The sequence below is a fragment of the Sinohyriopsis cumingii genome, unplaced genomic scaffold, assembly GCF_028554795.1.
Source record: "Sinohyriopsis cumingii isolate HCF-2022 unplaced genomic scaffold, ASM2855479v2 utg000873l, whole genome shotgun sequence".
NCBI classification, from domain to species: domain Eukaryota; kingdom Metazoa; phylum Mollusca; class Bivalvia; order Unionida; family Unionidae; genus Sinohyriopsis; species Sinohyriopsis cumingii.
This window is the reverse complement of record NW_028315938.1, coordinates 3,046,878-3,073,328: the sequence shown is the minus strand read 5'-3', so window position 1 is coordinate 3,073,328 and position 26,451 is coordinate 3,046,878. Positions and strand designations below refer to the sequence as shown.

The following is a 26,451-nucleotide window of genomic DNA, read 5'->3' as shown; positions in this document are numbered from 1 at the left end:
GTACATACGCAGGTGGGGTGGTTGTTTGTAAAAAAGTACGCATGTGTACAGGAAGGGGGAGGGGTCAAAGCTTTGCCAGATTTTTGGGTACGTACTAATTGGATGGCCCCTAACGCCGCTGAGACTTTTGGTTTGCGTATGTACTGCCGGATGAGATTTAAACTCATGAACGAGATTTTAATCACGTATATTTATATACGGAATATCATTACCTTATCCACATCAATGTGTTCTATCTTAGAAGAGTGAGCATTTTAGCGAGTTATATATAACTTAGAAGACAAAAGATCATTCATCCAAGGTATTTTTTACAATTAACAAACAATATAAACTAATTTGTTGGCGCGGGAATGTTAAGACAAAAATATATAATGGCTAAACCAACAAGTTGTCATGTATCTGTATAATACAAAACTTCAGAATTAATTATTTCAAGGAAGGGTGGGGTAGGGTTTATCGTGTAGTTTGGATTCAAACTGAAATTCTAATGAACTAACGAGTGAACAGCTTTTTAATTAAATGGTGCAGTCTTTGATGGTTCTTGCCTCTTTATATGTAACGAGTTGTTAAATAGCATAGGATAATATGTATATTATAATCATCCATATTGGCACTATTTTCATTCGCCTCTGGCTCTGTTGTTTCTGTACCTTAGTTAAAGCGCACAACACAGTCCCTTTGTTCAGTGTAAGAAATATCACGAATTGCTGAACTTTCGCGTTAAACACCTAATATAGTTTTAACACTTAATCCATATATGCTTGGGCTAGTCTGTTTTACACAACAGGAATGAAGAGTTTATAGTGTTCTGTAAGCTTTAGATAATTTTGTATATTTCCATTATGTAGTGAAGCAGCAGAGGGGGCGAACAGACCAAAAGCTTTTTGCACAATAAGCCCTCCCCACGGAAACTATTCGATAGAAGCGTTATTTCGTCGAAATAACACTTTTATTCAGAAAACGAGACAAAAAAAAATGTCCTTGAAAATGCTTCGCATTTCCAGAAATGCTTTGTATTTCCGCTGATATAACGCGAGTTACTTCAATAAATCCGACTCGTATCCGACATAATTTCCACGGTGAGGTATCATCGAAAAATCAGGTGTAGTTTGCGCCCCCTCTGCTGCTCTACGAAGACGAAGATTTCCAAGGAAACATTTTTATGTCAGCGGAATTAAATCATTGACAAATAAATAATGGCAAATATCGGAGAAGCACTTACTACTAGATTAGCTCGAGAACGTCTCGAAGCAATTCAGAAATTTCTTCCTGTCCGTGATAGTGTCAGACAAAAATTACAACTAAGACAGCAAGCACGGGAAGGCTTTGCAGAATCCGCGGAGGAATTATTTAAACCCGTGACCAAAGCTACTGAAACAATAAAAACTGCTATCATAGGAAAACCTGATCCTGATAAACCGCAACAAAGTCTTCTTCAAGCGATAGAAGAACTTAGGAAGGCTCAACCGAAACCGATCAAAGGATTTAATTATAAAACGGATTTCGTTGAAGGGTTTGTGGATGAAATTAAAAATCGTCCAGTCAGAAATAGAGATGAAATAATTGCTTTTGGTGCTGACGCTGCTAGGGCATATCACTCTCGAGAAAAATTTATAAAAGATCCTAATCAAAAGATATCTAAGCAACAATTTCTCGATGGAATTTATAAAATAAAACAGGGTATCGAACGGTTAGATACCAGTGATGTATTTTATCGAGAGTATATGTCAGGATCAGATCGATTTGATGTCCAAATGCGACAGACAAAGCGACATAAAAAACCAACTCGGAAAACAGCTAAACCGGAAGTCGTCGCAACGCCAACAGAACAAGAACTGGAAGTCGTCGCAACGCCAACAGAAACAGAAGAATTATATCGGCTTCCTCCTCCGTTGCAGCAGACCGAGAAAGAAACACCTCGGGGGTGGTTTACGAAAGCCGGTTTTAAAAAAATAAGAGGGAATCTTCCCATTTTTACTATAAAAAATTTTAATAACAGAGAAGATTTTTTACTAAAAAAACATGAAGAAAAAATTAATACCTTCTGGAAATGGGCAAAGGCGGTATATTTTGGCATGCAGGATTTACCCGTTGATGTAAGCGATCCCGGATACATAAAATTTAATGCGGAAGTGAAAGAGATAGTAAATAAACAACGCCAACAACAACAACAACAACAACCACAGCCATCCTCGGAGGGGGATACCAAAGAGGAATTTTTTAGTGACCCTGGAGAGAAATCCGGGAGCGGTTTAGGATCCGGTTTTATTCCCTGCCCTGATAATATCGTCAATGACGTATCACGGTTGGAAGTTCTCATCGGAGGAAGACGTGCCGGAAACAACTCTCCGGAAATTATAAATGAAGCCGCAGATATCTGTCAGAGACTATTTCAGCGTGGCATTATGGATATCGGCGTTTACCGGGGACTCATTGATGAACTCGCAGACGGTTACCACAGCGACTAGCAAATTTAGTTAGAGAAACAATAATTAAATAAAATGATCGTGCACAATTCTCAACCCGGACACGCTCGTGTGTTACAAGTCCGCGTAGTAAACTCGCGATTACCAGTCTACAGAGCAACCTACGGAGATGGTCTCGGTGATACAATTACTGGTTTGTTTTCAAGAATAGCCCCTAAGGCATTACCGATTGCAAAACAATTGTCGATGAAAGCTATTGATGTCATTAAGGATAAAGCCCTTGGATCTGTTGGTGATCTCGCCGGGAAGGCATTCGCGTCAATCAAGGATAGACTGTTACGGTTAACTCGTAGATCAAAAAAACCGCCACCGGTGAAACTGGCCAGTACTGAACTTATGCCCGCGGACGTCAGTAAAGTAATAAATCAGGCTGCCAATCAAAAACTTGCAGAGCTTGTAACTCAAATACCTGAACAAATAAATACGAGTCTGATATCAGGAAGCGGAATTTCCCGAAGTGGTCTTCGTTTTAGACGACAATAATTTTATATAAAATGTTTAAACGCGTATCTGATCCAGCATTTGATATGGAAGCACCAATACTCAAAGACGAATCCGTGCGCGATTATCAGTATTATTCTTACGAAGCAAGAAATCCTAATCAGCGAGGACGAATTGAATTACAAGTTCAGGACACAAGTAGATATTTCTTGCCCGCTGAAGCATTTCTTGAAGTCACGGGGGAACTTGTAACAGATGTTCCTATTGATACACCATACGACGCTAATATTCAAGTTGGGTTTGTTAACAACGGTATCATGGCACTATTCAGAAGTGCCTCATACAGCATTGACGGGAGAGAAATTGAAACGATTCAGGATAATGTTGACGTTGCCACAACAATCGTCGGATTAGCACGATACTCAGATGATTACACCAGATCGGCTGGTCCGACTATGATGTTTGCTAAGGATAATTATGATGAACCAGATGGTAGACCTAGCATTATTAGACAACCATACAACCGTGCTGCTCCTGCTGTTCTTAATAATGATGTTGAAGATTTAGTATTTTCCAACCCTAATTATAATTTAGGATTTAAGACACGTCAATTAATGTTGGGGGATGTAAGGAGGAGATTCTCATGCGCAATTCCATTGTCTCACATCTTTGGGTTCTGCAGAAATGTCAGAAAGGTTATTTTTGGAGCCAAGCACACAGTTGTATTTGTGCGAAAAGGTGACGACAACGACGCTATCTGGCGAGACGATGATCCCGCTGTCGCTGCCGGTAAAGTAATATTATCAAAGCTTGCGTTGTGGATGCCAGTAATGTCTCCATCACTCGCTGAAGAGCAACGGTTACTCTCTTTTATGGACACAGGCGGTAAATCACTGATATCATGGTTAACAACAACAACAGATTCTATTCAAGGTGCTGGTGTTGGACAATTCACGTGGCATATCTCATCACAGCAGGGTGTGTCAGCACCGCGACATATTTTCATAGCACTTCAGGCTAACTCGAGAGTAAATAATCAAACCCGATCGCATATGATATTTGATAAACTCGCTGTTTCTGAGGTTTCGCTGCGAATAAACGGACATCAAGAACCATCCGAGGATATAGTGATAAATTTTGAAAATAATCAAGTTGCGTGTGCGTATCATCGTCTAATGACATTTATGGGACGCGATCAAAATATTGACACGGGTTTGCAGATATCACAGTTGGATTTTACAACGCTGTATCCGATTTATTACTTTTCGTTGGAACATCTTGATCTAACAAAACAATCTGTCGTTGATATACACTTCAAGGCTAACGTTGGTGAGTTTCCCGCTGCAGTTGTTGGTCCACCTGCAATTCCTGGTGGTTTTAGAGCTGTCGCGGTTATACTCTCCGATAAAGCAATGCTGCTTGAAGGTGTTGGCGGACGAATGAGAGTTATTGACGCTCCAGTAGAAAACATGTAACAATTAGATTAGTTTCTGAAATATAATGTCATACAGTCACGTTAATGTCACCTTGACTTCCGGTCAAACGAAGAAATTGCAATCGAAGAACGCAGGCACGTGCGGGACATCAATAACACTAAAACGAGATCAACTTGTTGGTGGTCCAAACAAGCTGTCGTTGACTAATACTCAGATTAAACATTTTAATAAGGCACTAACAGCAAAAACCGGTGTCCGACTTGATTTCTCTGCTGCAGCTATCAAGGACATGACCAAAACCGGTGGAATATTTCCTCTTCTCGCAGCAATACCGGCGTTGATTGCCGCGGCAGCACCAGCCGTAGCAAAGGCAGCAGCACTTGGTGCAGTTGGAACCGCAGCTGGAATGGCACTAAAGAAAGCAACCGGACACGGGTATAAGAAAAAAAAGGGGAGATCCACTCGCGGATCAGGGCTAAGACTACCAGGAACTCCCGCATCATGGTATCCAAAAAAATTCTAACGCCGTTGACGCTTCCAGCTTCTAATTTTGATTTACTCGATGCTGTTAAAAAATTGCGTATAAAACATTTCAGAGGAGTATTTATGCGAGATCAATTACCGACGCGGCCGAATAATCCAGAAACTGGCATTATCAATCTCGACAACAAAGACGGTCCGGGAACTCACTGGGTTGCTTACGCGATCGATCCACGTGGAATTATCTATTTCGATTCGTACGGTTTAGCACCGCCAACTGAGTTTCTCAGGTATGTCCGCGGAGTGCCTCGCACTCTCAACAGCAGATTTTCTAATGTTCCAGTGTGGCAGTCGACGCTACCAACACAAACATTAGTTGATCCGCCCATTTGTGGAAACGAGGTTTTAAATGTTCTTGATGCAATCTCAAGAAATCCAGCAACTCCTCCGCATCGAGTAGTGTATGAATATACCGCATCGAGAAATGCTAGGCATTTTCATGCTAGCATTTGAAAAACAGCAATAAGAATAATGGTGGATATTTACGGAAGACCTTTCACAAGAAAAGTCAAACCTGGCACAGATGTTGATCTCTCAAAATATGCGACCCGAGATGAAGTCGATAATCTTTTGAATATAGCTGGAGTTGACCCAGATGAAGTTGCTATTTTCCAAGACAAGCAAGGAAAACTAAGAACGAGCAACATTAAGTGGAATGATATAATTCGCAGAGTTCTTGGAGCTACCAAGGATAATTTCGTTGCATTTAGTGATGGCGGCCGGATCAAGGACTCGAACATATCAATCGCAAGCATCAAAGACAGTATTGATAAAGGTGTTGATAAATGTGTGAAAAAAGCCGGTGACACGATGACAGGCGAACTCAGCATGAATGGAAACAAAATAACCGTACTCAGAGATCCAGCCTCGAACGACGATGCAGCAAACAAACAATACGTCGACGCGCAGTACAAACTCGTTGTTGACCTAGTCAGCGACAAAGTAACAAAATCCGGCGACGTAATGACCGGCGGACTTGACATGAGCGGCAACAAAATAACCGCGTTAGCAAATCCCGAATCCGACCAGGATGCGTCAAACAAACAATACGTGGACATCGTCAACGGTAAACTAAATACGCTGCGTGCAGAGTATGATGTTCACGTGGGCGCGTTTACAAGACTTCGAAGAAACTTCTCAAAAACTGATGAGGCCGTGGATAAGTTCTTTGGGGATCCTCCAGTCGTCGACACGAAACTTTCTGAAATCATACCAAATCTTACTAATAACGCCAACGATATCAATAAGATTAATACCCGGTTAGGTGTAGTCAGAACGGAAAAAAGTTTTTCAGATCAAGTTCAGATAATAGAAAATAACATTAACACGATCAAACAAACACAGCAGAATATAGTATCGGGTATTCCTGAGATCGTTAACAAAACCAGTCTGATTAAAGTCCCCACTGGAGTTACTCCCGGGCATATCACCAACATCGTATTCACGGTATCATCGGGATTCGCAACATGGTCACGACAAAATAGCACTATCAAATATACAGCAACAGCCACCGGTGTTTACAGGTTGTCTGTGTTTTCAGCCGCTAAATTTGAAATCTTCACAACATATCCTTGGAGATATTCCACCGATAAGTATTCCGGGGTTTGCACTGTAATACTAAACAGCGGAACCGAGGAAACATTTATGCTTGAAGCCGCCGACGATACTTTAACAGCAACATCTTACTGGTTTTGTTTGGAATTCGTCGCTGCAACGCCTCAATTGGTTACCGCGTAATTGAAAATCGCCAGCGATTTTAAATAATAATGTCAACGTTGAAATCCGAAGGATTTCCAGATGCTCAACAATATCGATATAATCAAGTCCGTGAGTGGCAATCTGAGTTAAAAACTGTCATCGAAGTAACCAGTCAAAAAGTAAAAAAATACCGCAGACGCATAACAGTGTTAGACGTTATGGTTTATTCAGTATCCGCCGTTGTTGCATCCGCGGGAGTAATACTATCAGCGGTCACTCCAGTGACTGCAGTAGTTGCTGCCACGATCTCTGTTTCCGCTGCTACAGCAACAGCAGGAGTTTTCGGCATCATAGCAAAAAAAATATCCTCGTGTGCTAACACAAAATTACACGATTACACGACAAAATTAAATACAGCCACGACCGCATATCAGAAATTATCATCGCTGATATCATCATCGTTAGACGTGCAATCCAGCGACGCTACGTCGATATCAGATTCTGAATTCAAACTAATGTCAGATGTGTACAATGACTATTTGAAAACTAAACAAATAAATAATGTCACTGATGGCAACGCCACAGGAACTGCTTCAGCAAATAGTTACAAACACAACCCCGGTAAAAACAACAATGATTTCAGTGTCGTCGACGAAACCAGAATTCAGTATTAATTTTCGAACTCCTATTACCGTAAATGAAATCGCGTTGGCGAAGCTCAGTGTGTATCACAGCTGGCCCAATATTAGGTCGGAATCATTTTCTGGTCAACAGCCGAATAATTCGTTTGTGTTCTCGTGGAAAAGCAAAGTCGACTCTGACGAATTCGACTGGGATACAATTACGCTACCCACTGGGAGTTATCAAATCGAAGAAATCAACGCGGAAATACAACGCCAAATAAAACGAACCACCGGCAAGGAATCCAAAATATCTATATCCGCGCACGAACCAACGCTGTCTACGGTCATTGAAATCTCAACACCGGGATACGCTGTGGATATTTATAGCAGCTCTCTTCGAACAGTATTAGGATGGCCACAAGAACGACCCGAGGTCGGACCGGGTCCACCGCCACCATCGAAGTCGGATTTCGAGACCACGAAGGAAGAACTACACGACCTCGTGCGCGGCGAGTATTTATTATTTTCAGATCAATTACGATCAGGCCAAGCCCGGTTTTCAACATCAGATCAAGTTCCCTTGGATATAATAGGGGCAGCTTTTTTTGAGGGGTATGGAGGCCGGGATTACCGGCCAGAAGATATAGAAGCTCATTTTTTTAATCCGATCAAACAAGCACATAAACAACAGCTAGACCTGTTGCGGGGACATTTCCAAGATTATATCTCTGATATAACAAAACCTGGAACTGGAAACGCTAGCGTTTCTGCAAGCAGTTCTCGGAATGCTTTGCATTCTCGCACGAACATTATCACCACCATAGAAAAACTAAACAAACTCGTATCTACGATGGAATTTATGAATCAAAAAGTAATTCAACATCTACTGGATCTCAAGGGCGATTATGGAAACCGAAAAAGATCGAATTTTGCAACCCTATTTGGTATTCCCGTGAAGGATATTTCAGATTTTAAACTTCCTGGATATAACGTACACACACTAAGAAAATCAGTCTCTGATCTTATCGCGGAATCTTTCGAAGATATTCTTGCCGCGTACACGAAAATAAAACCACAACCTGTTATTTTAAGACACGATAACAGTACAGCATCCGATGGCAGACACATCTCACCCGGGATCGTAAATATCACAGATGTTATTGCGGTCAATCTTGTATGTGACGTCATCGACGGTAGCTACAGCGCATCAGATAATACTACGGCGACGCAGGGGTTTATCCTGTATACGTTCACACCAAAAGACCCCCCTGGTTTTCTGATTGTGCAAGAACCAATCAATGTGGTCTATCTGCGGTGTAATAATCCGTGGTTGTCAACGATAAATTTTAAACTCACCGACCAACGGGGGGGGTTGTTGGACCTGCGTGGCGAGACTGTCTCCGTGAACTTACTGGTGAAGTCCTGAAACTCTTCGAGTTTCCACGCTCACGCATTTAAAAAAAAACAGTTGTATATAATGTGTGAATACATTCACGCACGAGTTCATATTCATGATAAGCAAATTCTTCACGAGGCAATAAAAACCGCATTTCTGGAAGCCCAAGGGACTTCTCACGCTAGCATTTCTGGAAACTCAAAGAGTCAGCCCCCTAGGGTTTCCCTAGGGGAACAGTATTTCCCCGTTAAAATAATCGTTGACGTGTACGGCGACGAAGACTTCTTGTTGACGTCGTCACAATTAACACAGCTACAGCAAAATCATATGATCACAGCTTGGTGTCAACGAGAACAGATTATGAACTATTCTCATTGTTGTATTGATGTTGAAACGCTTAAGCAAATCCTGGAAGTCTAAGGACTTCTCATGTAAAACATTTCGAAAACTCTTTGAGTTTCACACTCTGAAAACGCCCTTGAGAAGTCCTTTGGACTTCCAGAGAAACTCGAAGAGTTTCCACGCCCGGGCAAAAAAAATAATACACTTTTTTTTTACCGTGGAAATGTGCTTTACACTCGAGAAACTCTTTGAGTTTCCCCGGAAGTCCAAGGGACTTCTCGGGCTAGCGTTTCTCAGGTTCTACTTTCACTTTGTGCTGTGAGTCACACGCGGCGGTTTATACTTCCTTGTCGGCCTCGTAGTCACAAATACTAGTATTTTCGTCAGAAATGCAAGGCATTTCCACGTCGACGTGGTTCACCACGCTTAGATTCTTTATATAACCTTTTAACCGTCTCACTCTGGTGCTAATTAATTTTCGAGTCTCATACTCGCTTGACAATCCAAGACGAATCTTCTCAACTGCACGGCACAGTGGAATAAATTCAGATACCTGATTTTCAGTTATCGTGGCAAGTGATCTGTAAATGCGATCTTGCAAACCCTTAATGAACCTATAACACGCGGGGAGATTGTTCTTCCCCGATTGTGATAGCTCATTCAAGGATTCAAAATCTGACATAATTGTTTCAGTGTCTAGTAAAATATTAAAACCTCGCTGTTGTAATTCTTTAATTTCAACAAGTATGGTATTTATGTTTTCGTGATTCATATTATTATATATTTTTATATTTTTAAATGCATGAGCGTGGAAACTCGAAGAGTTTCTCCGGAAATGCTTTGCATTTCTAGTCCAAGGGACTTCTCGTGCTAGCATCACCAAAAACAAAAATAAACAGATAGATGATGAGCGGTTATCACTTACTGGGTACTCTTCACCGGCCTACGGTTCTTTCATGAGTCCTTTGTTAGGATTTTTTTTTTCTTGGTCTTATATTAGACCTTCGTGTTGTGATTTTTCCCTTAGGCACCTCATGTTACCGTTTATTTTTGGCCAACACTCTTTCTGAATGTTTCTATTGGTGGGCACCCAGGTGACGTAGAGCTTTATGCATCCATCTATCTGTTTATTTTTGGGGGTCACTCACCCCATGAGGAACTTCTAGATCGTCAAATAACGGTCTAGAAGCTCGGGAGGGACGATACAACACAGAACAACCTTTACCTCTGATTCGAGTATGACAGCAAGTAAAGGCACAATGAACATGTAATCTTATCCTAACTTATCCTATGACGACACAAACATGCAGGTGGGTCATTTTCTACGGTCAGCAGCAGAGCAAAACCATCCATTGAATCGACCATTGGATGGTGCACAAAAGACACCCGCCATTGGCGGATTAAATTTATGGTTTTGCTTGCGCGTGCTGACTTTCGATCGACCCAAAGGTCTTAGGGAGCGATTTCGTATATAACCCAACTGTTACTTGCGAGTTGGAAATTCGCTCTAGCAGTGGGCGGGACTTGTTTAAAATATTTTAATTGTATGTTTTCTCGAGCGCGGTCATATAACAAGCACAGAAGAGCAAAACAGTCGGATATATTCAGTAAAACGAGGATATTGTTTGTAAAAAAATATATATTCTACGGTAAATAAATGATTACATGTTATGAACTCGATAAAATATTTTATCAAGGTGGCTTTCTCAGGGGAGCAAATCCTCTGACGACGACAACTCTGCAAAGCGTTACACACTCGTGGAGGAGTTATCGTCGTTTGTGTCAGCGATAAGAGTTATATAGCAGAATGAAATCTTCTGTTTGAGCTTCTTTGAAAATGCTGTTTTGTGGATCCCATCTGCGACATGCTGTACAGAAGGTGGACAAATACCGAAATACCTACCGGCGGCGTTTATTGACTGGAATACAATTTCTTCACCTGTAATTGCGTTTATAGATTTAATAGCTCTTCTTGCAACTGTTTTACAACGCCCTGTGTTACCCAGTAGGCAGTTCTTGCTCTGAGTGACCACGCGAAGATTGTTTATAGAGTTATCAAGTATGTTACCGTTAATGTGATCAATGACAAAACCCTTAGGGATCACTCCAAAGAAACATTCGTAAATAAAACGATGACATAAATACCTCCCTTTCCCAACAGTAAATCTTGAATAACCACCATTATCAACTCCACCAACTGGTCGTCTTCGCGTGCAGTGTCGTACTATGCCATCTCGATTTGCCTCATAATTTGGAATAGTTGGATGTGCAACAAATTCTTGTTCGGGAACAAATTCTTGTTCGGGGACGAATTCTTGATTCATTATACTATAAGCAAATCATTTGTCTAATTCATAATTTGTCTGAAAACTTATTTATGTAATCACGCTCCGAGAACGTGTTCGAGGCTGGATTTTTTTTATCATAATACCGTTTTAGTTCTCGATAGCGTTTTCCCCCACACGCTGAACATAATTGCGTTTTTCCTCGTACTCCAATGCCGCATCTGATACACGGTATCGGTCCTAGACTCCCACCGCGGACCTGTTGAGCATGTTGTCCACAGTATTCGTGTCTGCATGGTTTGCTACACGGCGCTGATGAATTTAGTTTAATCCACTTGCATTGGTGCATATAATATATTTGTCTATTTAAATACTTGTCTTAATTATAATAATGAGTTTTGAAAGACTATCCAGAATAAAACCTGGAAATCTCCAATTTCCCCGAGGTCGATTCGATCTTGACCGGTTAACTTTTGATCGACGACGACGAGAACTCACACTCGTAATTGGTGTTATCAAGAACGCCAAAGAAGAGTTTCGTCGTGATGGTGCCGCACATGTGTGGTCTTCGTATAAAATCATTTCTGAAAATGCCATCATTGATGGTACCATCAACGATACAATCGCGTCGAACATAATTGGGTATCTCGATGATAAAAAATATTTCATTCAGATAAAATTTATCGTTGGCGTCGACGACACGGAAACAGGTGAAACAACATGGATTATCAGAGACAAACTAGACCCTATTCTTGATGCCCGGCGGGGGAAAACCGTCGTCGTAACCAAAGACTCAAACCCGGGAGTACTTGTTGGGATTGATACACCGTATTATGCCAGAGCGTATCCTGTGACCGCAGTCATTTATGGAATTTATCCGATGAAGAAACCACGCGTTGATAAACTCGCCCCGATGAAGATGTCAGAGTCATTGATAAAATCCACAGGGTTGAATTGTGTAGCCGAGCGAGTAATGGAACATTTTAAAAATGCCGCGCGAGGAAACGGCCTAACACCGCTAAGACAGACTAAAATAGCAGCGTGGGCGGCAAAAGTAGTGGATGAAGGAGCGTCAGTAAATGATGTTGCCGAGCTCGAACGATTACTAAAATTTCCTATAACGGTTTCATCGTTGACCGGTGAGGTATTGTACAAGAGTAAATATGATTCCCGTGGAGCACCAATAACTATTATCGATCATAACAGTCACGCCTGGACTGACTCGGTTAGGATATTTCCTCGAGATCGTGTTGTAAAGTATTATCCGGAATTGGAAAATGCTAGTGGTTCCACGAGCGGAAATGCCAGCATTTCTATGTTTGATTTTATTTATCAGATAAGTAAAACCGATCCAGTGTCGGTGTGGTTATTCCGAAGTGACCTCGAGGGAGAGTTTGATCAGTTTGTGAAACCCAACGGGGAGGTATACAGAACGGCGGCATTACATCACGAAATGAAAAAACTCGCAGAAAAATATCATGCGACGAACACTGATACGTTACTGACGCAGTGTTTTACTGTCCCGGGTGTTGTCACGCATATAGCCCGAGAACGAAATTCATGGAGACCAACCCCGAAGAGTTTTCTCGAGGATATTCAACAGAGCTGTATCGAATACGGACACGGTGGTTTGTGGAATACCCAGTATGATCACCGCGATATGATATCCGTGGATATGACGGCGTGTTATCCAGGAAGTTTTCTTGGGCGGGGAGAATGTAGTGAGTATTTTAAACGGTTTGGTCATATTACAAGCTCGATGACAAGAGTTGCCATAAACGGACCATTGCCTGATTTTGACCTGACCGGGGTTGCTTGTGTGTCGTCGTTTAAACTCGCTACGGGTTTACATCCTGTGTGTTATGCTTGGTTTGGTAAACATTTCGTTGAGAAGCGATGGGCACCGATAGTGTTATTGCGATACATGCTTGACAGTCAAATACTACTGTCGCTGACGGTCAGTGAAGCGATTATATGCTACTGTCGTCAAACCGAAGTTTGGTTGCCAACTCCGCAAGTCATCGAAGAAACTAATAATTTCCAGGAGTATCCAGAATCTTTTATCGACACTATCATCGAAAGAACTCCTAAAATTTCCCAAACTGATGAAAGCGCCGCAAAAGATCTAGGACGAAGAATAATAGGAAAATTTACTCAAGGTGGAGCGTATGATCATAAACTACATCATAGTCGATTAATCATGGACGAGGCCGAATTGGATCTTATTGTCGCTGATGCCGCCACGAATAATACGTTTTGTACCCGCGAAGATGTGTTTCTGTCAAACGGGGAAAAATTAGGAACTGTTTTTAGTTATATCGACGGAGAATCATCTCAGTACACACATTTGAGATCTTCGATGCTAGCTTGTGTATCAATAAACCTATTGTCGATGATTAATAGGTTTCCCGTTGACGCAGTGAGAGTTGCAACGGATTCATTCTATATCGATAAAAAACACTTAGCGGCGTTGAATAAGGTTATACCGAATGATCCATCGTGGGGTTCATGGAGAATAAAAAATGAAATGTTGCATGGATATTGTGAATCAGCTGATGTTGAAATCGAGGATGAATATCGCGGCGCAGAAATATCTGGGAAATTTTCAATTTCTACGACAACTTCGCTGCCGCCGGTGCACGATCCTGTTGTGAGACATAGAACAGTTTATCTCAACGGGGCTGGTGGTTCCGGTAAGACAACTCGCGCGATAGAATTATTTAGAAACTCTGACATGATTGTGCTAACACCCACACATAGACTTGCCAGGGAGATGCGACAACGGGATGTTAACGCGTGCACGTATCACAGTTTTTTCAAATACAGCGGCGGCACATGGACTCCTACGCGAATGGGAACGAAATATATCCCTGGAATAATCATCTGGGATGAGATAGACACTGTGCCGTTGGATACATTAAAACAGTTTCTGGATTGGTTGCTAAAGAAAAATACCGCAGTTGTTATGTGCGGCGATCATGGTCAACCACCGCCATTTACAGGTGAATCTCCACACACGTGGCTGAAAACTTTTGTAGATTATTATGAGGAAATAACTAACGATGTTAGAGCACTCGATGAAACGCTGAAAGAGTTTAAGGCGTTGATCAGGCTACAAACCAATAAAGTCCAGTGTGAGATAATGCGTGAAATAATTCCAGAGACTTCGCTGAGCGACTTTTGGGAAACGTGGAAACCAGGTGATTTAATTGTGGCAAGTAGAAAGATAGTCAGGGACACACTTCAGCAGCGGTTATTTCAGTTACATCAGAAGAAATTTCCCATGTTGCCAGTGCCGTTGTGTTATAGACCAGCTGATACGCGATTGCAGAATACCGACGTTGATATTCCAGGGCGCCTGACTGCGTCGGGTCCGGAAAAACAGAATTTAGTATTAAATGATATTGTCACAGTTGATATTGATGCTGTTGAACAGGCACTGAAAATGAGCAAATCCCCGTGGACGCTAGGATACGCTATGACCATCCACAGTTCGCAGGGACTAACTATTTCAGATACAACAGTTTGGATTGTTGATGATCGCATCGAGTGGTCAAATTTAGTTTATTTAGCCGTGTCAAGAGTAAGAAGGATAGGTCAGTTACGAAGAATTGTATTAGATGATGTTATCAACGACAGCATCAACAGATCAATCGCTGATGATACAATAAGAAAGAAATTAGCCGGTTACAAACAGAGCGACAAAAAAAATGGCAACGAGTTTGATCTCGACGAAACATTTATTATACAATTACAACAACAGCAGAATAATCACTGCGCGAGTTGTAATTGTTTATTGCTGTGGCAGTATTCGAAAAATAATCCAAGGCAATTTACCGTAGATAGAATAGATAGTAATCGCGGTCATACGCGTGAAAATGTGATGTTGACCTGTCTTGAGTGTAATCGACGCAGAGGTGCTGCTGCAGTTATTTAAGTGATCGAGGTGGTAATTGTGTATCCGCGGGGATCACCTGAAGTTGCTCGCGTGTGAACCCACGCTGAGGAGCAGTTGAATCTAATCTGTAGATTGCGTTTCTCCCAGTTGATCTGGTTATGCTAGATATCTTATGTGTTGTAACGCTCCATATAGGATCAGTTGCCCTTTTTTTTCCTCCTTCGAGTTCGCCGGGTTCGTATAAATACCTAACGGTGACATTACCCAGTAGTGGGGACGCTAGCGTCGTTGGCTGCGTTGAAACACGTTCACTGACGCGGGGTATATATTTTTTTGTGATTGCATTTACAGGTCTCATGTTTGTTGTTCTGGTAATTTCATTATTCAGTGCGGCTATCACGTTTGGCAGTCTTGCAACCCATTCACGAGATCTCGTATCGTAAATGAATTCCCTCGCGTACTGGTATCCGAATAATCTCTCAGCGAGTGTTCTATTAAATCGCTCAACAATTGCCTGATCCCGATGAATTTCAGTATGTCCTCGTCGTATGGTAACGTTATGCTGCTTTGTCAGTGATGACACCGCGCCCTGAAATTCCTTGCCAGGATCAACTTGTAATAATCGTGGCCAGTTTAGAGGTCCTCGTTGATAAATTCGTTTAAACGCAGAGGCAACTTCGGACGCTGTTTTAGTCGCTAACGGTTCTGCTTCTTTGTATCTACTGGCAACATCAACTACTGTTAGCGCGTATTTGTATATTTTTCTGCGGACAGTATCATGAGGCAGGAATAGTATGTCAGCCTGATGAACTTCATTGGGGGTACTAACATCAAAATGTGCAAAGTTGATTTGTCGAGGTGGTGGTAAGTAGATTTGCCATATTGCTTGTTTTGACAGCCATTTTTTGGCAACCTCGCGTGTTACTGATGCCGCGTTGGCGAGTTTATTAATTGCTGAGTTACCTCTCCAGTATCCGGCCGGGGAATAATAAATCGCTTCCATTGTTATTAATTATCCAGCGCCTAATGCTAATTTAGATTTCATCGCTGATCTTATTAACCAATTAGCGAGTGACTCCTTAAATGATTTATTTTTTATGGCGCTTAGTGCATGAATTAATTTCACATCCGCGATATGCCTGTCTTGTAGATCTTTACTTCGATAAGCAACATCATGCATGTGACACGCTGCGTCGATAGCGTTTATCGGATACTCTCCCGGTTTTGGTTTAGATTGTTCATCAAGTCTGATATCTAGTCGTGTCCCTGGACCGCAGTAATTGTATCCTGGGAGATGTTTTTCTCCGGGATATTTAGCCCAAGGGGTACCTGGAAGTCGTCCGAGGGTTGCTGCGATGTCACCTCCGCTGACTTTGTCAGGCTTTTTTTTTGAAATCTAAATTTTTTTGTGCCACATCGCGCACACTTACCAGAAAGTGCTTGTCTGTTATTTTTTGTTGTAATGGTTGTTAGATCATTCGTAGGGGTTTGTGCCTTACACTTCACACAATATAGATCCATAATTATTATTCCTTATATACAAATGGAGATCACTGATTTTTCTGCGACGCGAAGGAAAGAACCAGTCAAGCATAATTCAGTGCTACCAAACTCTATTAGGATGATCATCATAGGACCGTCAGGATCAGGTAAAACACAGCTGTTGCTGAACATGATAATGAAGTGGATGAAATGGGACAAACTATACTTGATAGCTCCGTCTGTGGATGATCAACGTTGTTATGATGTTATAAAAGATTTTAATGAGAGTGCAAAAGCGCTGAGTGAAGACGGCGAGGATGTTGTTGAATTTATAACTGATATTGAAGAAGCTCCGTCCGTGGAAGACCTTAACGGGGAAATAAATAACCTAGTAGTGTATGATGATGTGATGCTGGACAAGCAAAAAAATCCTGCAAGAATATTTTCACGAGGTCGTCATAAAAACACTGATGTGATTTATGTTACTCAGCGTTATACACAAATTCCAAAAGTAATCAGGGATAACTGTAATCTTCTTGCGGTGTTTAATGGAGTTGATGTTCACACGCTGAGAAATATTCATCAAACCTGGTGTAGCGGCGATATGGATATTAATAAGTTTAAGAATTTCTTTAGTCGCGCTCAAAGAAACCAGCACGGATTTGTGACAATAAATTTACACGACCCGCGGACACGATACCGCGTCGGCCTTGATACACTATTTGCGACATAAAAATGTTTTCTTAGGAATCGAAGATTCCCATGGAAACTCATTTCGTAGAGCAGCAGAGGGGGCGCAAACTACACCTGATTTTTCGATGATACCTCACCGTGGAAATTATGTCGGATACGAGTCGGATTTATTGAAGTAACTCGCGTTATATCAGCGGAAATACAAAGCATTTCTGGAAATGCGAAGCATTTTCAAGGACATTTTTTTTTGTCTCGTTTTCTGAATAAAAGTGTTATTTCGACGAAATAACGCTTCTATCGAATAGTTTCCGTGGGGAGGGCTTATTGTGCAAAAAGCTTTTGGTCTGTTCGCCCCCTCTGCTGCTAGTGATATAAGGGCATATTTCTTTACCCAGTTTCTGAGGGGTGGGTGGGCAATATTATAATCAGACATTAAAAACACATTGGATGCGGTCGACATAATTAATGTCTACTCACTGTGCAAGTGTTATGCACCCACCCCTTTTTTCTTTCAGCAATGGGACATGAGCATTTGTTCTTTATGAACTGGTTAAATGACAGTAATGGTATTTCACTTTTTAGTTCAATATGCAGGGTTAACTTGCACGCGTGATATTTACTTTTCATGTGAAACGTTTACGTTAATCAATGACCTGCCTCTGTATTTAAACGACAAAATGTTGCGATCACTTTGGAATTTTTGTCAGGCAAAACCGACCATCATGACGCTACGACAACAATAAAATAGTCAGGCAAACCGACCATCATGATGCTACGACAACAACAAAATAATCACTGTGCGATCTGTAATGCAGTAATGTTATGGCAGCAGTATTCGAATAATAATTCAGGACAATTTACCGTGGATAGAATTAATAGTAGTCATGGCCATATACGTGAAAATGGGATCCAGACCTGTCTTGAGTGTAATCGACGATGGGGCGCTAGCTCCTTGTTGGAGGGAGGTCAGTGAACCTTCACTTTTGGGAAGGCGGAGGTAGTTGAGTATCTTCAGAAATTCCTTGTAATTGTTCACGGACAAATCCACGTTGAGGAGCAATTTACACTAATCTGTTGAGTGCAGGTCGACCCGTGGATCTTACCACGCTGAAAATTGTATGTGCTGTTACACTCCAGACTGGATTAGTTGCTCTTTTTTGACCCCCTCCTTCAAAGTCCCCAGCGTCATATAAATATCTGAAAGTCACATTACCTAGTAATGGTTGTTTTGAGAATCAGTCATGTTGTTCTGGTATGCGTTTTCTCGTGATTGCATTGATGGGTTTCATAGAAATTCCACGTGTAATTTCATTAGTTAATGCGGTTATCACACTTGGCAGTCTTGTAACCCATTCACGAGATCTTGTGTTTATGGAAATTTCTTGAGTGTATTGATATCCAAATAATCGCTCAGCAAGTGTTGATTAAATTGTTAAAGGATTGCCTGATCATGATGATTTGTAATTTGCCCTCGTCTGATTTTGACGTTATGTTAATTCATCATCTGTATAGCCTATCGTGTGCTGAAAAATGGCGTTAAACACAACAACAACAACAATTCATCGTCGATGCTACTGCACCAAGAAATTCTTTGCAAGGATCAGCCTGTAGTAACTGGGGCCGTGGCAAGGGCGCTTGTCGATAAATTCGTTCAGACACAGATGCAAATTCGGTTGATGTTTTAGCCGAAAACGGCTGTGCTTCTTTGTATCTATTTGCAACATCAGCAACAATTAATGCATACTTATATGTGCGTAATCCGCTAGCGGATCGATGACGTCTACGCGTTTTAATAGTAGTATGCTGTAAAACAAACGAACGTCATTGGGGGTACTGACATCAAAATATCCATATTGAATTTGTTTAAGGGGTGGTAGTTAATTTTGCCATAGTGCCTGTCGTGCTGACCAGTCTGAAGCAACAGCACGTGTAACACCTTCAACGCCAGAGACTCTTCTGGTTTGGGTTGATGTCACTCATCGAGTCGAATATCAAGTCGGGTTCCAGGGCCTCATTAATTATACACAGGAAGATATTTTTCGCCAGTCTACTTATCCCATGGAGTCCCTGGTAATTTTCGAAGTGAAGCAGTGATATCACAGCCTAACGTCTCACGAGACGAAATGAACTTGTATTATTTTGTGCCACATTTCACACACTTGCCTGTTAGTGAAAGCCTTTTATTCCTTGTCATTATTGCTGCTAATTTACTGGTATCAGTAAATCTCTTGCACCGAACCCGGTATAAAGTCATATTATTCGTAATATTTGTTAATAATATGGATGTCATTGACTTCTCGGCGACACGAGAAATAGAACCAGTCCATCAACATCCAGCATTGCCAAACTCTATTCGAGCAATTATTGTAGGGCCATCTGGGTCTGGAAATACTCAGTTACTACTCAGCATGATAATGAGATGACTTACGTGGGATAAGTTATATTTAGTGGCGCCGTCAGTGGATGATCAGCGATGCTATTGTGTGATTTGGGATTTTAATGATAATACGAGGGAGACTGCAGCTGATACATCGGCCGGAGATGATATTATTGACTTTATTACTGATATCAATGATGCTCCGTCGGTCGGTGATCTCGACGGGGATATCAATAATTTGTTGGTGTACTACGACGTGATGTTTGACAAACAAGCAAATCCAGCTCGAATATTTTCTCGAGGCAGACATAAAAACACGGATGTAATTTATGTTACTCAGCGATATGTTTGACATGACTCCAGATTGCGGTATCGCATTGGTTTCGATAACATTTTTGGTTGCGACAGCAACCCACGTTTTGTTATCCATCACTCACTCAATCACTCACTCGTCTCTTCAACATACCCAACCTAACAAATCACTATAAGGCCGAATGAGTTGTCGCCCGCCCCCCACTTGACACACAATAACAACAACAAAGGCGCGAGGGCCTGCACTTAACTAACGGAACTAAAAATATTTATCTCTCTCTCTCTCTCACGGTTGGCAAGCCGATGAACGTACTCAACGCAGGAACATATTTACCTATACATGTACACAGTAGCAGGGCCGTAATTGCTATATAAATGCTGCAGGGACCGACGCGTTTAGCTCGCTGTACAACCATTTGATTTTGCTAATGGTTGGAGGATTTAGGTTCCAATATCAGCAGGAGAAGTGGACTGGACAATAACTGTCTCAAGGGCAATAAACAAATAGTATATGCGGATATATATATATATATATATATATATATATATATATATATATATATATATATATATATATATATATATAGTGTCGACAGGCAATAGTGGATAAAGTAGACGTAGAAGGGTGGATTTAAGCAATACTATCTTTTATGACGTTGTAGGGTCCACCATCCTCCCATCTAAGCATTCGTTTTACTTCATGTTGAAGGATTTGGACCCTATAGCAGCAGGGAGGGCGGATTGATGGAATAACTTTCTCGAGACCAATCAACAAACATCCTCAGGAAAGTTCGTATACTTATTGGCGCAGAACAATAGCGGGCAGATTGGCATGGAAGCAACGATTTTATAAAATAAATACCAAAACGAGGCCGTAGGGTCCACCTCCACCTCTTGCTGCTGCAGGAGTTGCATTTTAATATACATACATAGGAAGCTGTTGCATTTTAATACACTTACATTGGAAGGAGTTGCAATGTAATACATATATCGGAAGGAGTTGCATTGTAATACACCTATCGGAAGGAGTTGCATTTTAATACACCTTCATCACTATCAGTTGGTCATTATACAGTCTGAAGTAGAGTAATATTGATAATAAAAGGAATCCCTTTTTAAGCTGAGGATGAAATAACAGTTAAAAATACTGCCACTTTTTGGCAGAGAACAGGAAAAATTTCCTCAATAAGTGATCCGTTGAATAAAATACATGGAGATCTTTTAATTGCCGATGATGCATCCTTTAGAAGATTGTGACTTATTGAATCAGAGTTACAACCTTAACCTGGGTACTGCCGTCGATATATGTTTGCTTTGCCAATGTATTCTTCTCTTTTTATCCCCCCGCTGATGATCACTGTCGAAGATAGATGATCAGTAATTAATGGTACCCTATTGAGATTGTGGCGCTATTAACGCTTTGGGACATGCAAATTATTTTCCGCGATGAACGAAACGAGTCGATATGGATACCGTATTTTTGGAAGTAAAGATAACTTGATCATAGCTATCGAGCGTGAAATAAAGCCATTCAATCTGACGGGTAAAGCAGAGGGCGCTGCGCTTAATTTTCGCATGTCCCAAGGCCATCAGTACGAAAATTGACCTAAGCTACCAGAGAAGAGTTATTTAGAGTTGTTCTTATAATTTAGAATTTCCTTGTCCTTGTCATTTTGTTATTTGTGCAAAGTGATAATTCCGGAAGAGCTGCTATCGATGATTTTCGAGACAGATTTGTTGTTTAATGTTTAATTTGCATTGCTTCTTACATTTTGTATTCATTATATGCTATTGATAATTGTACTTTGGACTTTATCTTGTCCAAAGGGGCCTCGAGTGGCCGAGTGGTCTAAAGCGCTTTCCGTTACGGATCATTCTATCTCACTTCTGTCTGCATTGGTTCGAGTCTCGGATTCGGCTAATGTGGGTATGTGAGAAAGCTTGCCAGTAGCTTTCTGGGGTTTTCCCGGGTTCTTCCTCCACTATTAATACTGGCCGCCATATATAGCCTATCGCGTGCTGAAAAATGGCGTTAAACCCTAAAACAACAATAACTTATCTTATCCAAAATCAAGTTCATTTTCGACCTGCCCTGAATCATTTATTTTGGTTATGTAAACACAATGTTTATCTTAATCTTAGTCTAAAACATTGGAAATTCCCCATGAAATGCCAGGCCTACCAGTTTTAGAGCACATTTTATATTATACTTTTACTAACAGACCTTCTAAGTACAACTGAGATTTTATATTGTAAACATTTCCCTCCAGGATGAAAATCTTTCCATTATGTAATAGTTGTTTTAGAAAATGCTAATTGTCACCTGGGGTCAAGTAGAGGACTATATGTTTTTTCTTTGCCAAACATTAATCATTCGTGCTGTAAGATCTGAGCAGAATCGGTTGTATTTTTGTTGTGTCCAGCATTACATTTGGGATGATATTTATTTATTCAGATTATTTATTTAAAGTTACTCTACTCTGGAAATAGAATGTACTAAAAAATAGCATTCTTGGAAATAGAGGCATGGATTTATGGTGAAATTCATATATATATATATATATATATATATAGTTTGATTGTATTATTGTGATCCAACAAAACACTGCTGGCACATCACCACAACACTGGCAATTACAGGCACATCAATATCTTGGAATACCAAGTTTATTCATAACTTTAATCATTAGTACTATTGTTAGAAATTCTAGGATTATTTCGGATTTATTTAGCAATACCAGAAGTTTATTTTACATTTTTCTCTTTGTATTCTATAGAAATAAATTGTTGAATTTTAAAAAGCATGCTGCTTTTCGCTCTGTTACTTTGTTTAAAACCATTTTCTGTTACGACTCTATGGTCGTAAACACTATGGCTGGTCATTTAGGGATCAGAAAGGCTTATCACAAGATCTCGCATCATCTCTGTTGGCCAAAATTTAAATGTGATGTTTGTAAATACTGCAGATCTTGTCACACCTATCAAATGGTAGCAAAACCCAATCAGTAGATACATAAGGCTCATCTGCATGAAGGTGTAAGATCAAAAGCAAGGTAGTAAAAGTCTGGTGAAAAAATCTAAATATTTCCTTTACCTCGAAAAGAGAAATTACATAAACAAAACAATAAAAGAGTTTTATTTACTGAAGATCGAACAAGGATAACAGGTCAGAATGAGATAGTAAATCATCAGAAAGATAAAAACCAAAATAACAATAATTGACAAACCAGCAATCACTTTTTAAATCGTCATAAAACTTTCAGATTATGAAATATGTTTGCGTGAAGATAAACATACACATGTACTTTTAAGGAATGTGGTTTTGTTCTGAAGATATGAAAAATTATACTAGTTCTGGTTCCGATGGATTTACTGTGAATTCTACAAATTCTTTGGAAACATCTTGGTGGCTTTCTCTTTAGGTCTCTGAATGCTGGATATGATATGCAACGTTTTTCATTATTTCAGTCTCATGCTGTATTTATTGGGATAAAACAAGTCTGGTCTTCTCTTACCAACATACTTCCATAAATCTTTCATGTCAGTCGAATAGGATTTTCTGGAGAATGCCCCGAGATCTTCTAACTTTGGGGAATCTATTTGTCGGTGGTTGAGAGTATTCTGCAATGAATCAAAACGTTGTGTCATTAATCTCCACGTTTCAAATTGGAGAGAGGTAGTCGTAAGGGAGACCCTTTATCCCCCTACTTATTTATGATAGGAATTTTACTTCTTGCAAAAGAAAACAGAACATGAATATTGCAGGAATGTTCTATAATTAGAGTTGAAGACGCTTTTGTATTATTAGACGATTCTACTTTGTTGTCAAAGACAACATTGCAAATTTTAAACGACTTTGCTTTGGCACAGGTATGCACTGCAATTCTTTTAAATCAAAATGCATTTAGATTGTAAATAAAAATAATTATAATGAAACAATATGTCCCGAAATTGACATTAACTGGTCAGTTGCCAGTTTTAGATTACTTGGTGTAGATTTCTCATTGAATTTGGATATGTTTGAATTTAATTACTTCACGAAATTGATGGAAATAACGAAATTATTCAGCTGGTGGAACAGACCTTTTCCCCATATTGGCAAATTGCTCTGATAAAATCCTTGATTTTGCCAAAATGTATTCATCATTTTGCTGCTGTACCAAGTCATCCACTTCATAAATAAAATAACTGAATTTTCAAGTTTATTTGAGGTGAGAAAACCGAGAAGGTATAAAGAGATAGTCTTATAGCTCCCTTTTAAGAAGTGGGATTACATGTGATTTACTTGAACTTATTTATGTGTTATATAACGCTTTCCTGGATTAGGTGCCTTATACTGAACGAAGATGGTGTATGGCAAAAACAGATTTTCGAATATATTTGGACAAATAGGGAAAAACAAATTCAAGCAATCTGGAAGACAATTAAAAATATATTTTGGCATGATAATATTTTGCTTTATCTCAGTGGAAAAATGAAATATCAACTGTTCAGGAACACATGTCTCAAGATATTGTTAATTTAGTAACTACTGACAATTTTGAATCATATCCAATGTGGAGGACAAACGGTGTTGTACTTTTTAAACACCTGTGTAATGTACTTATTAAACACCTGTGTGATGCACAATGGTCCCTATTAAGTCTTGATGAAAGAAAACAAACAAGACAAACTAATATTTCTACAGCACTCTGCTCTTATTTCAGAGATGTCAGTGAAGCAGAAAAATAATTTTCTTTCTTCTAAACTGGAAATACTTTCCATATAATACTTGACAAAACTTTTCTCTTTACAGTAAGAGCAAATAATAAATTTATTTATAAAGATATAATAAAAACCATGATACAAGAGCCAGATGGTAAATATGAAACTTGGTCCAGCCATCTAGGGTTGCTATTGGTGTAAATATATGGCTAAAATTTGTATATAAAGACACAAAACTGATTAGCTTTTATTTTAGACTTCCACATAGAACTATTGCCACAAATATTTTATATGTTTTCAAGGCAATCATCTTAACTTTAATCATATGTATATTTAAACACTGTTTCAAAGAATAAATCATCTTTTTCTTTATGAGGGGAGGTGTTATGTATATTTAATTTGGAGCATTTGTTGATTTTTGTCTCGATGATTATGTGTTATATATATATATATATATATATATATATATATATATATATATATATATATATATATATATATTTTGTAACTGACTTTTGTCCAAAATCATGCTCATGGTCTACCTGACCAGTGACATTTATTTTGTAAGTATAATACATGGTTAAATATTTCTGTATAATTATAGATTTATATTCAGATCATTATTAATTGTAAACACGTTTGCTTCACTTTGAGTTAAAGATATAGTATTGATTCCAACATAGAATTTCCATAAATTTCTTTGAAATGCAGCCTTAACATTCGAAACAGAACCAGTGTTATTGTTTTTTTTTTCAGTTTTAACTTAGGTGGATATATTTATTCAAATTATTATTATCTGGAATTACAGAGTGCTCAATAATATTCTTGGAATAAAACATTAATTTGGAATTATAGTGAATCCAGATAAGGACATTTTGGATTATAGTATTGTGATAAATCAAAAACCATTAACACATAGCCACATTTCAGGCAATTAGCACATTAGCACATTTGAGATTACAGCTACATCGACACATTCAGTCTTGGAATTTATTTGGAATACCACTGGAATTCATTTAGCACTTGTGATAGAACTTTTAGGACTGTTTGTGATTTAATTTTTAAAAATAAATTTTCACTATGTATTCTTGGAAAATAAATTTGTTGTTGAATTTTATGAAATTTGTTGGCTTTGTCTTTTTTTCTGTTACCTAGCTTAAGAAAATTGTAACACCAAAAGTAAAGAGCATGATGCAACCACTGTGTACATTGTCTAACACAGCAATGGGCAACGATTACCACTGGGTACTTTCTTTAACACAGCGATTGGCCACAAATACCACTAGGTAGATTCTCGGACACCACTGTGTGAATTCTCTGACATAGTGGTGGGAAACAAAAGATCACCAGGTGCATTCTCTTACAGCAACGGTTGACGATCACCACAAGGTAGTTTTTCTAACACCACGAGGGGTCCCGATTGGCCAAGTGGTCTAAAGCGCTCTCCGTTATGGATCACTGCCATCTCACCTCTGTCAGTAGGTTCAAATCTCGGATTCAGCCAATGTGGGTATGTGAGAAAGCTTGACAGTAGCTTCTTGTGGGTTGGTGGTTCTTTCTGTGTTTTTGCCAGGTTCTTCCTCCACCAGTAATACTGGCCTCCATGTATAACCTATCTTGTGCTGAAAAATATCGTTAAACCCTACAACAACAACAACAACAACAACTAACACCACGATGGCGATGGATATCACTAGTTACTTTCTCTTACACAGTAATGGGTGACAAATGCCAATAG

General features: G+C 39.7%; 2 protein-coding genes across 2 annotated transcripts in view; one reads left to right on the top strand and one right to left on the bottom strand.

Moving 5' to 3' along the window:
• The window catches only part of LOC149773171 (uncharacterized), an 82,437-nt gene that overhangs the window by 10,620 nt on the left and 45,366 nt on the right, over positions 1–26,451 (top strand). The gene's annotated exons all lie outside the window — the stretch shown is intronic.
• LOC149773170 (matrilin-1-like) overlaps positions 23,129–26,451 on the bottom strand; it is a 160,772-nt gene continuing 157,449 nt past the window's right edge. The window contains exon 7 of the mRNA XM_089946733.1: positions 23,129–23,630. Within this exon, the coding sequence (XP_089802859.1) occupies positions 23,551–23,630 (80 nt within the window). The 3' untranslated portion in view covers positions 23,129–23,550. The remainder of the gene's footprint in view (positions 23,631–26,451) is intronic.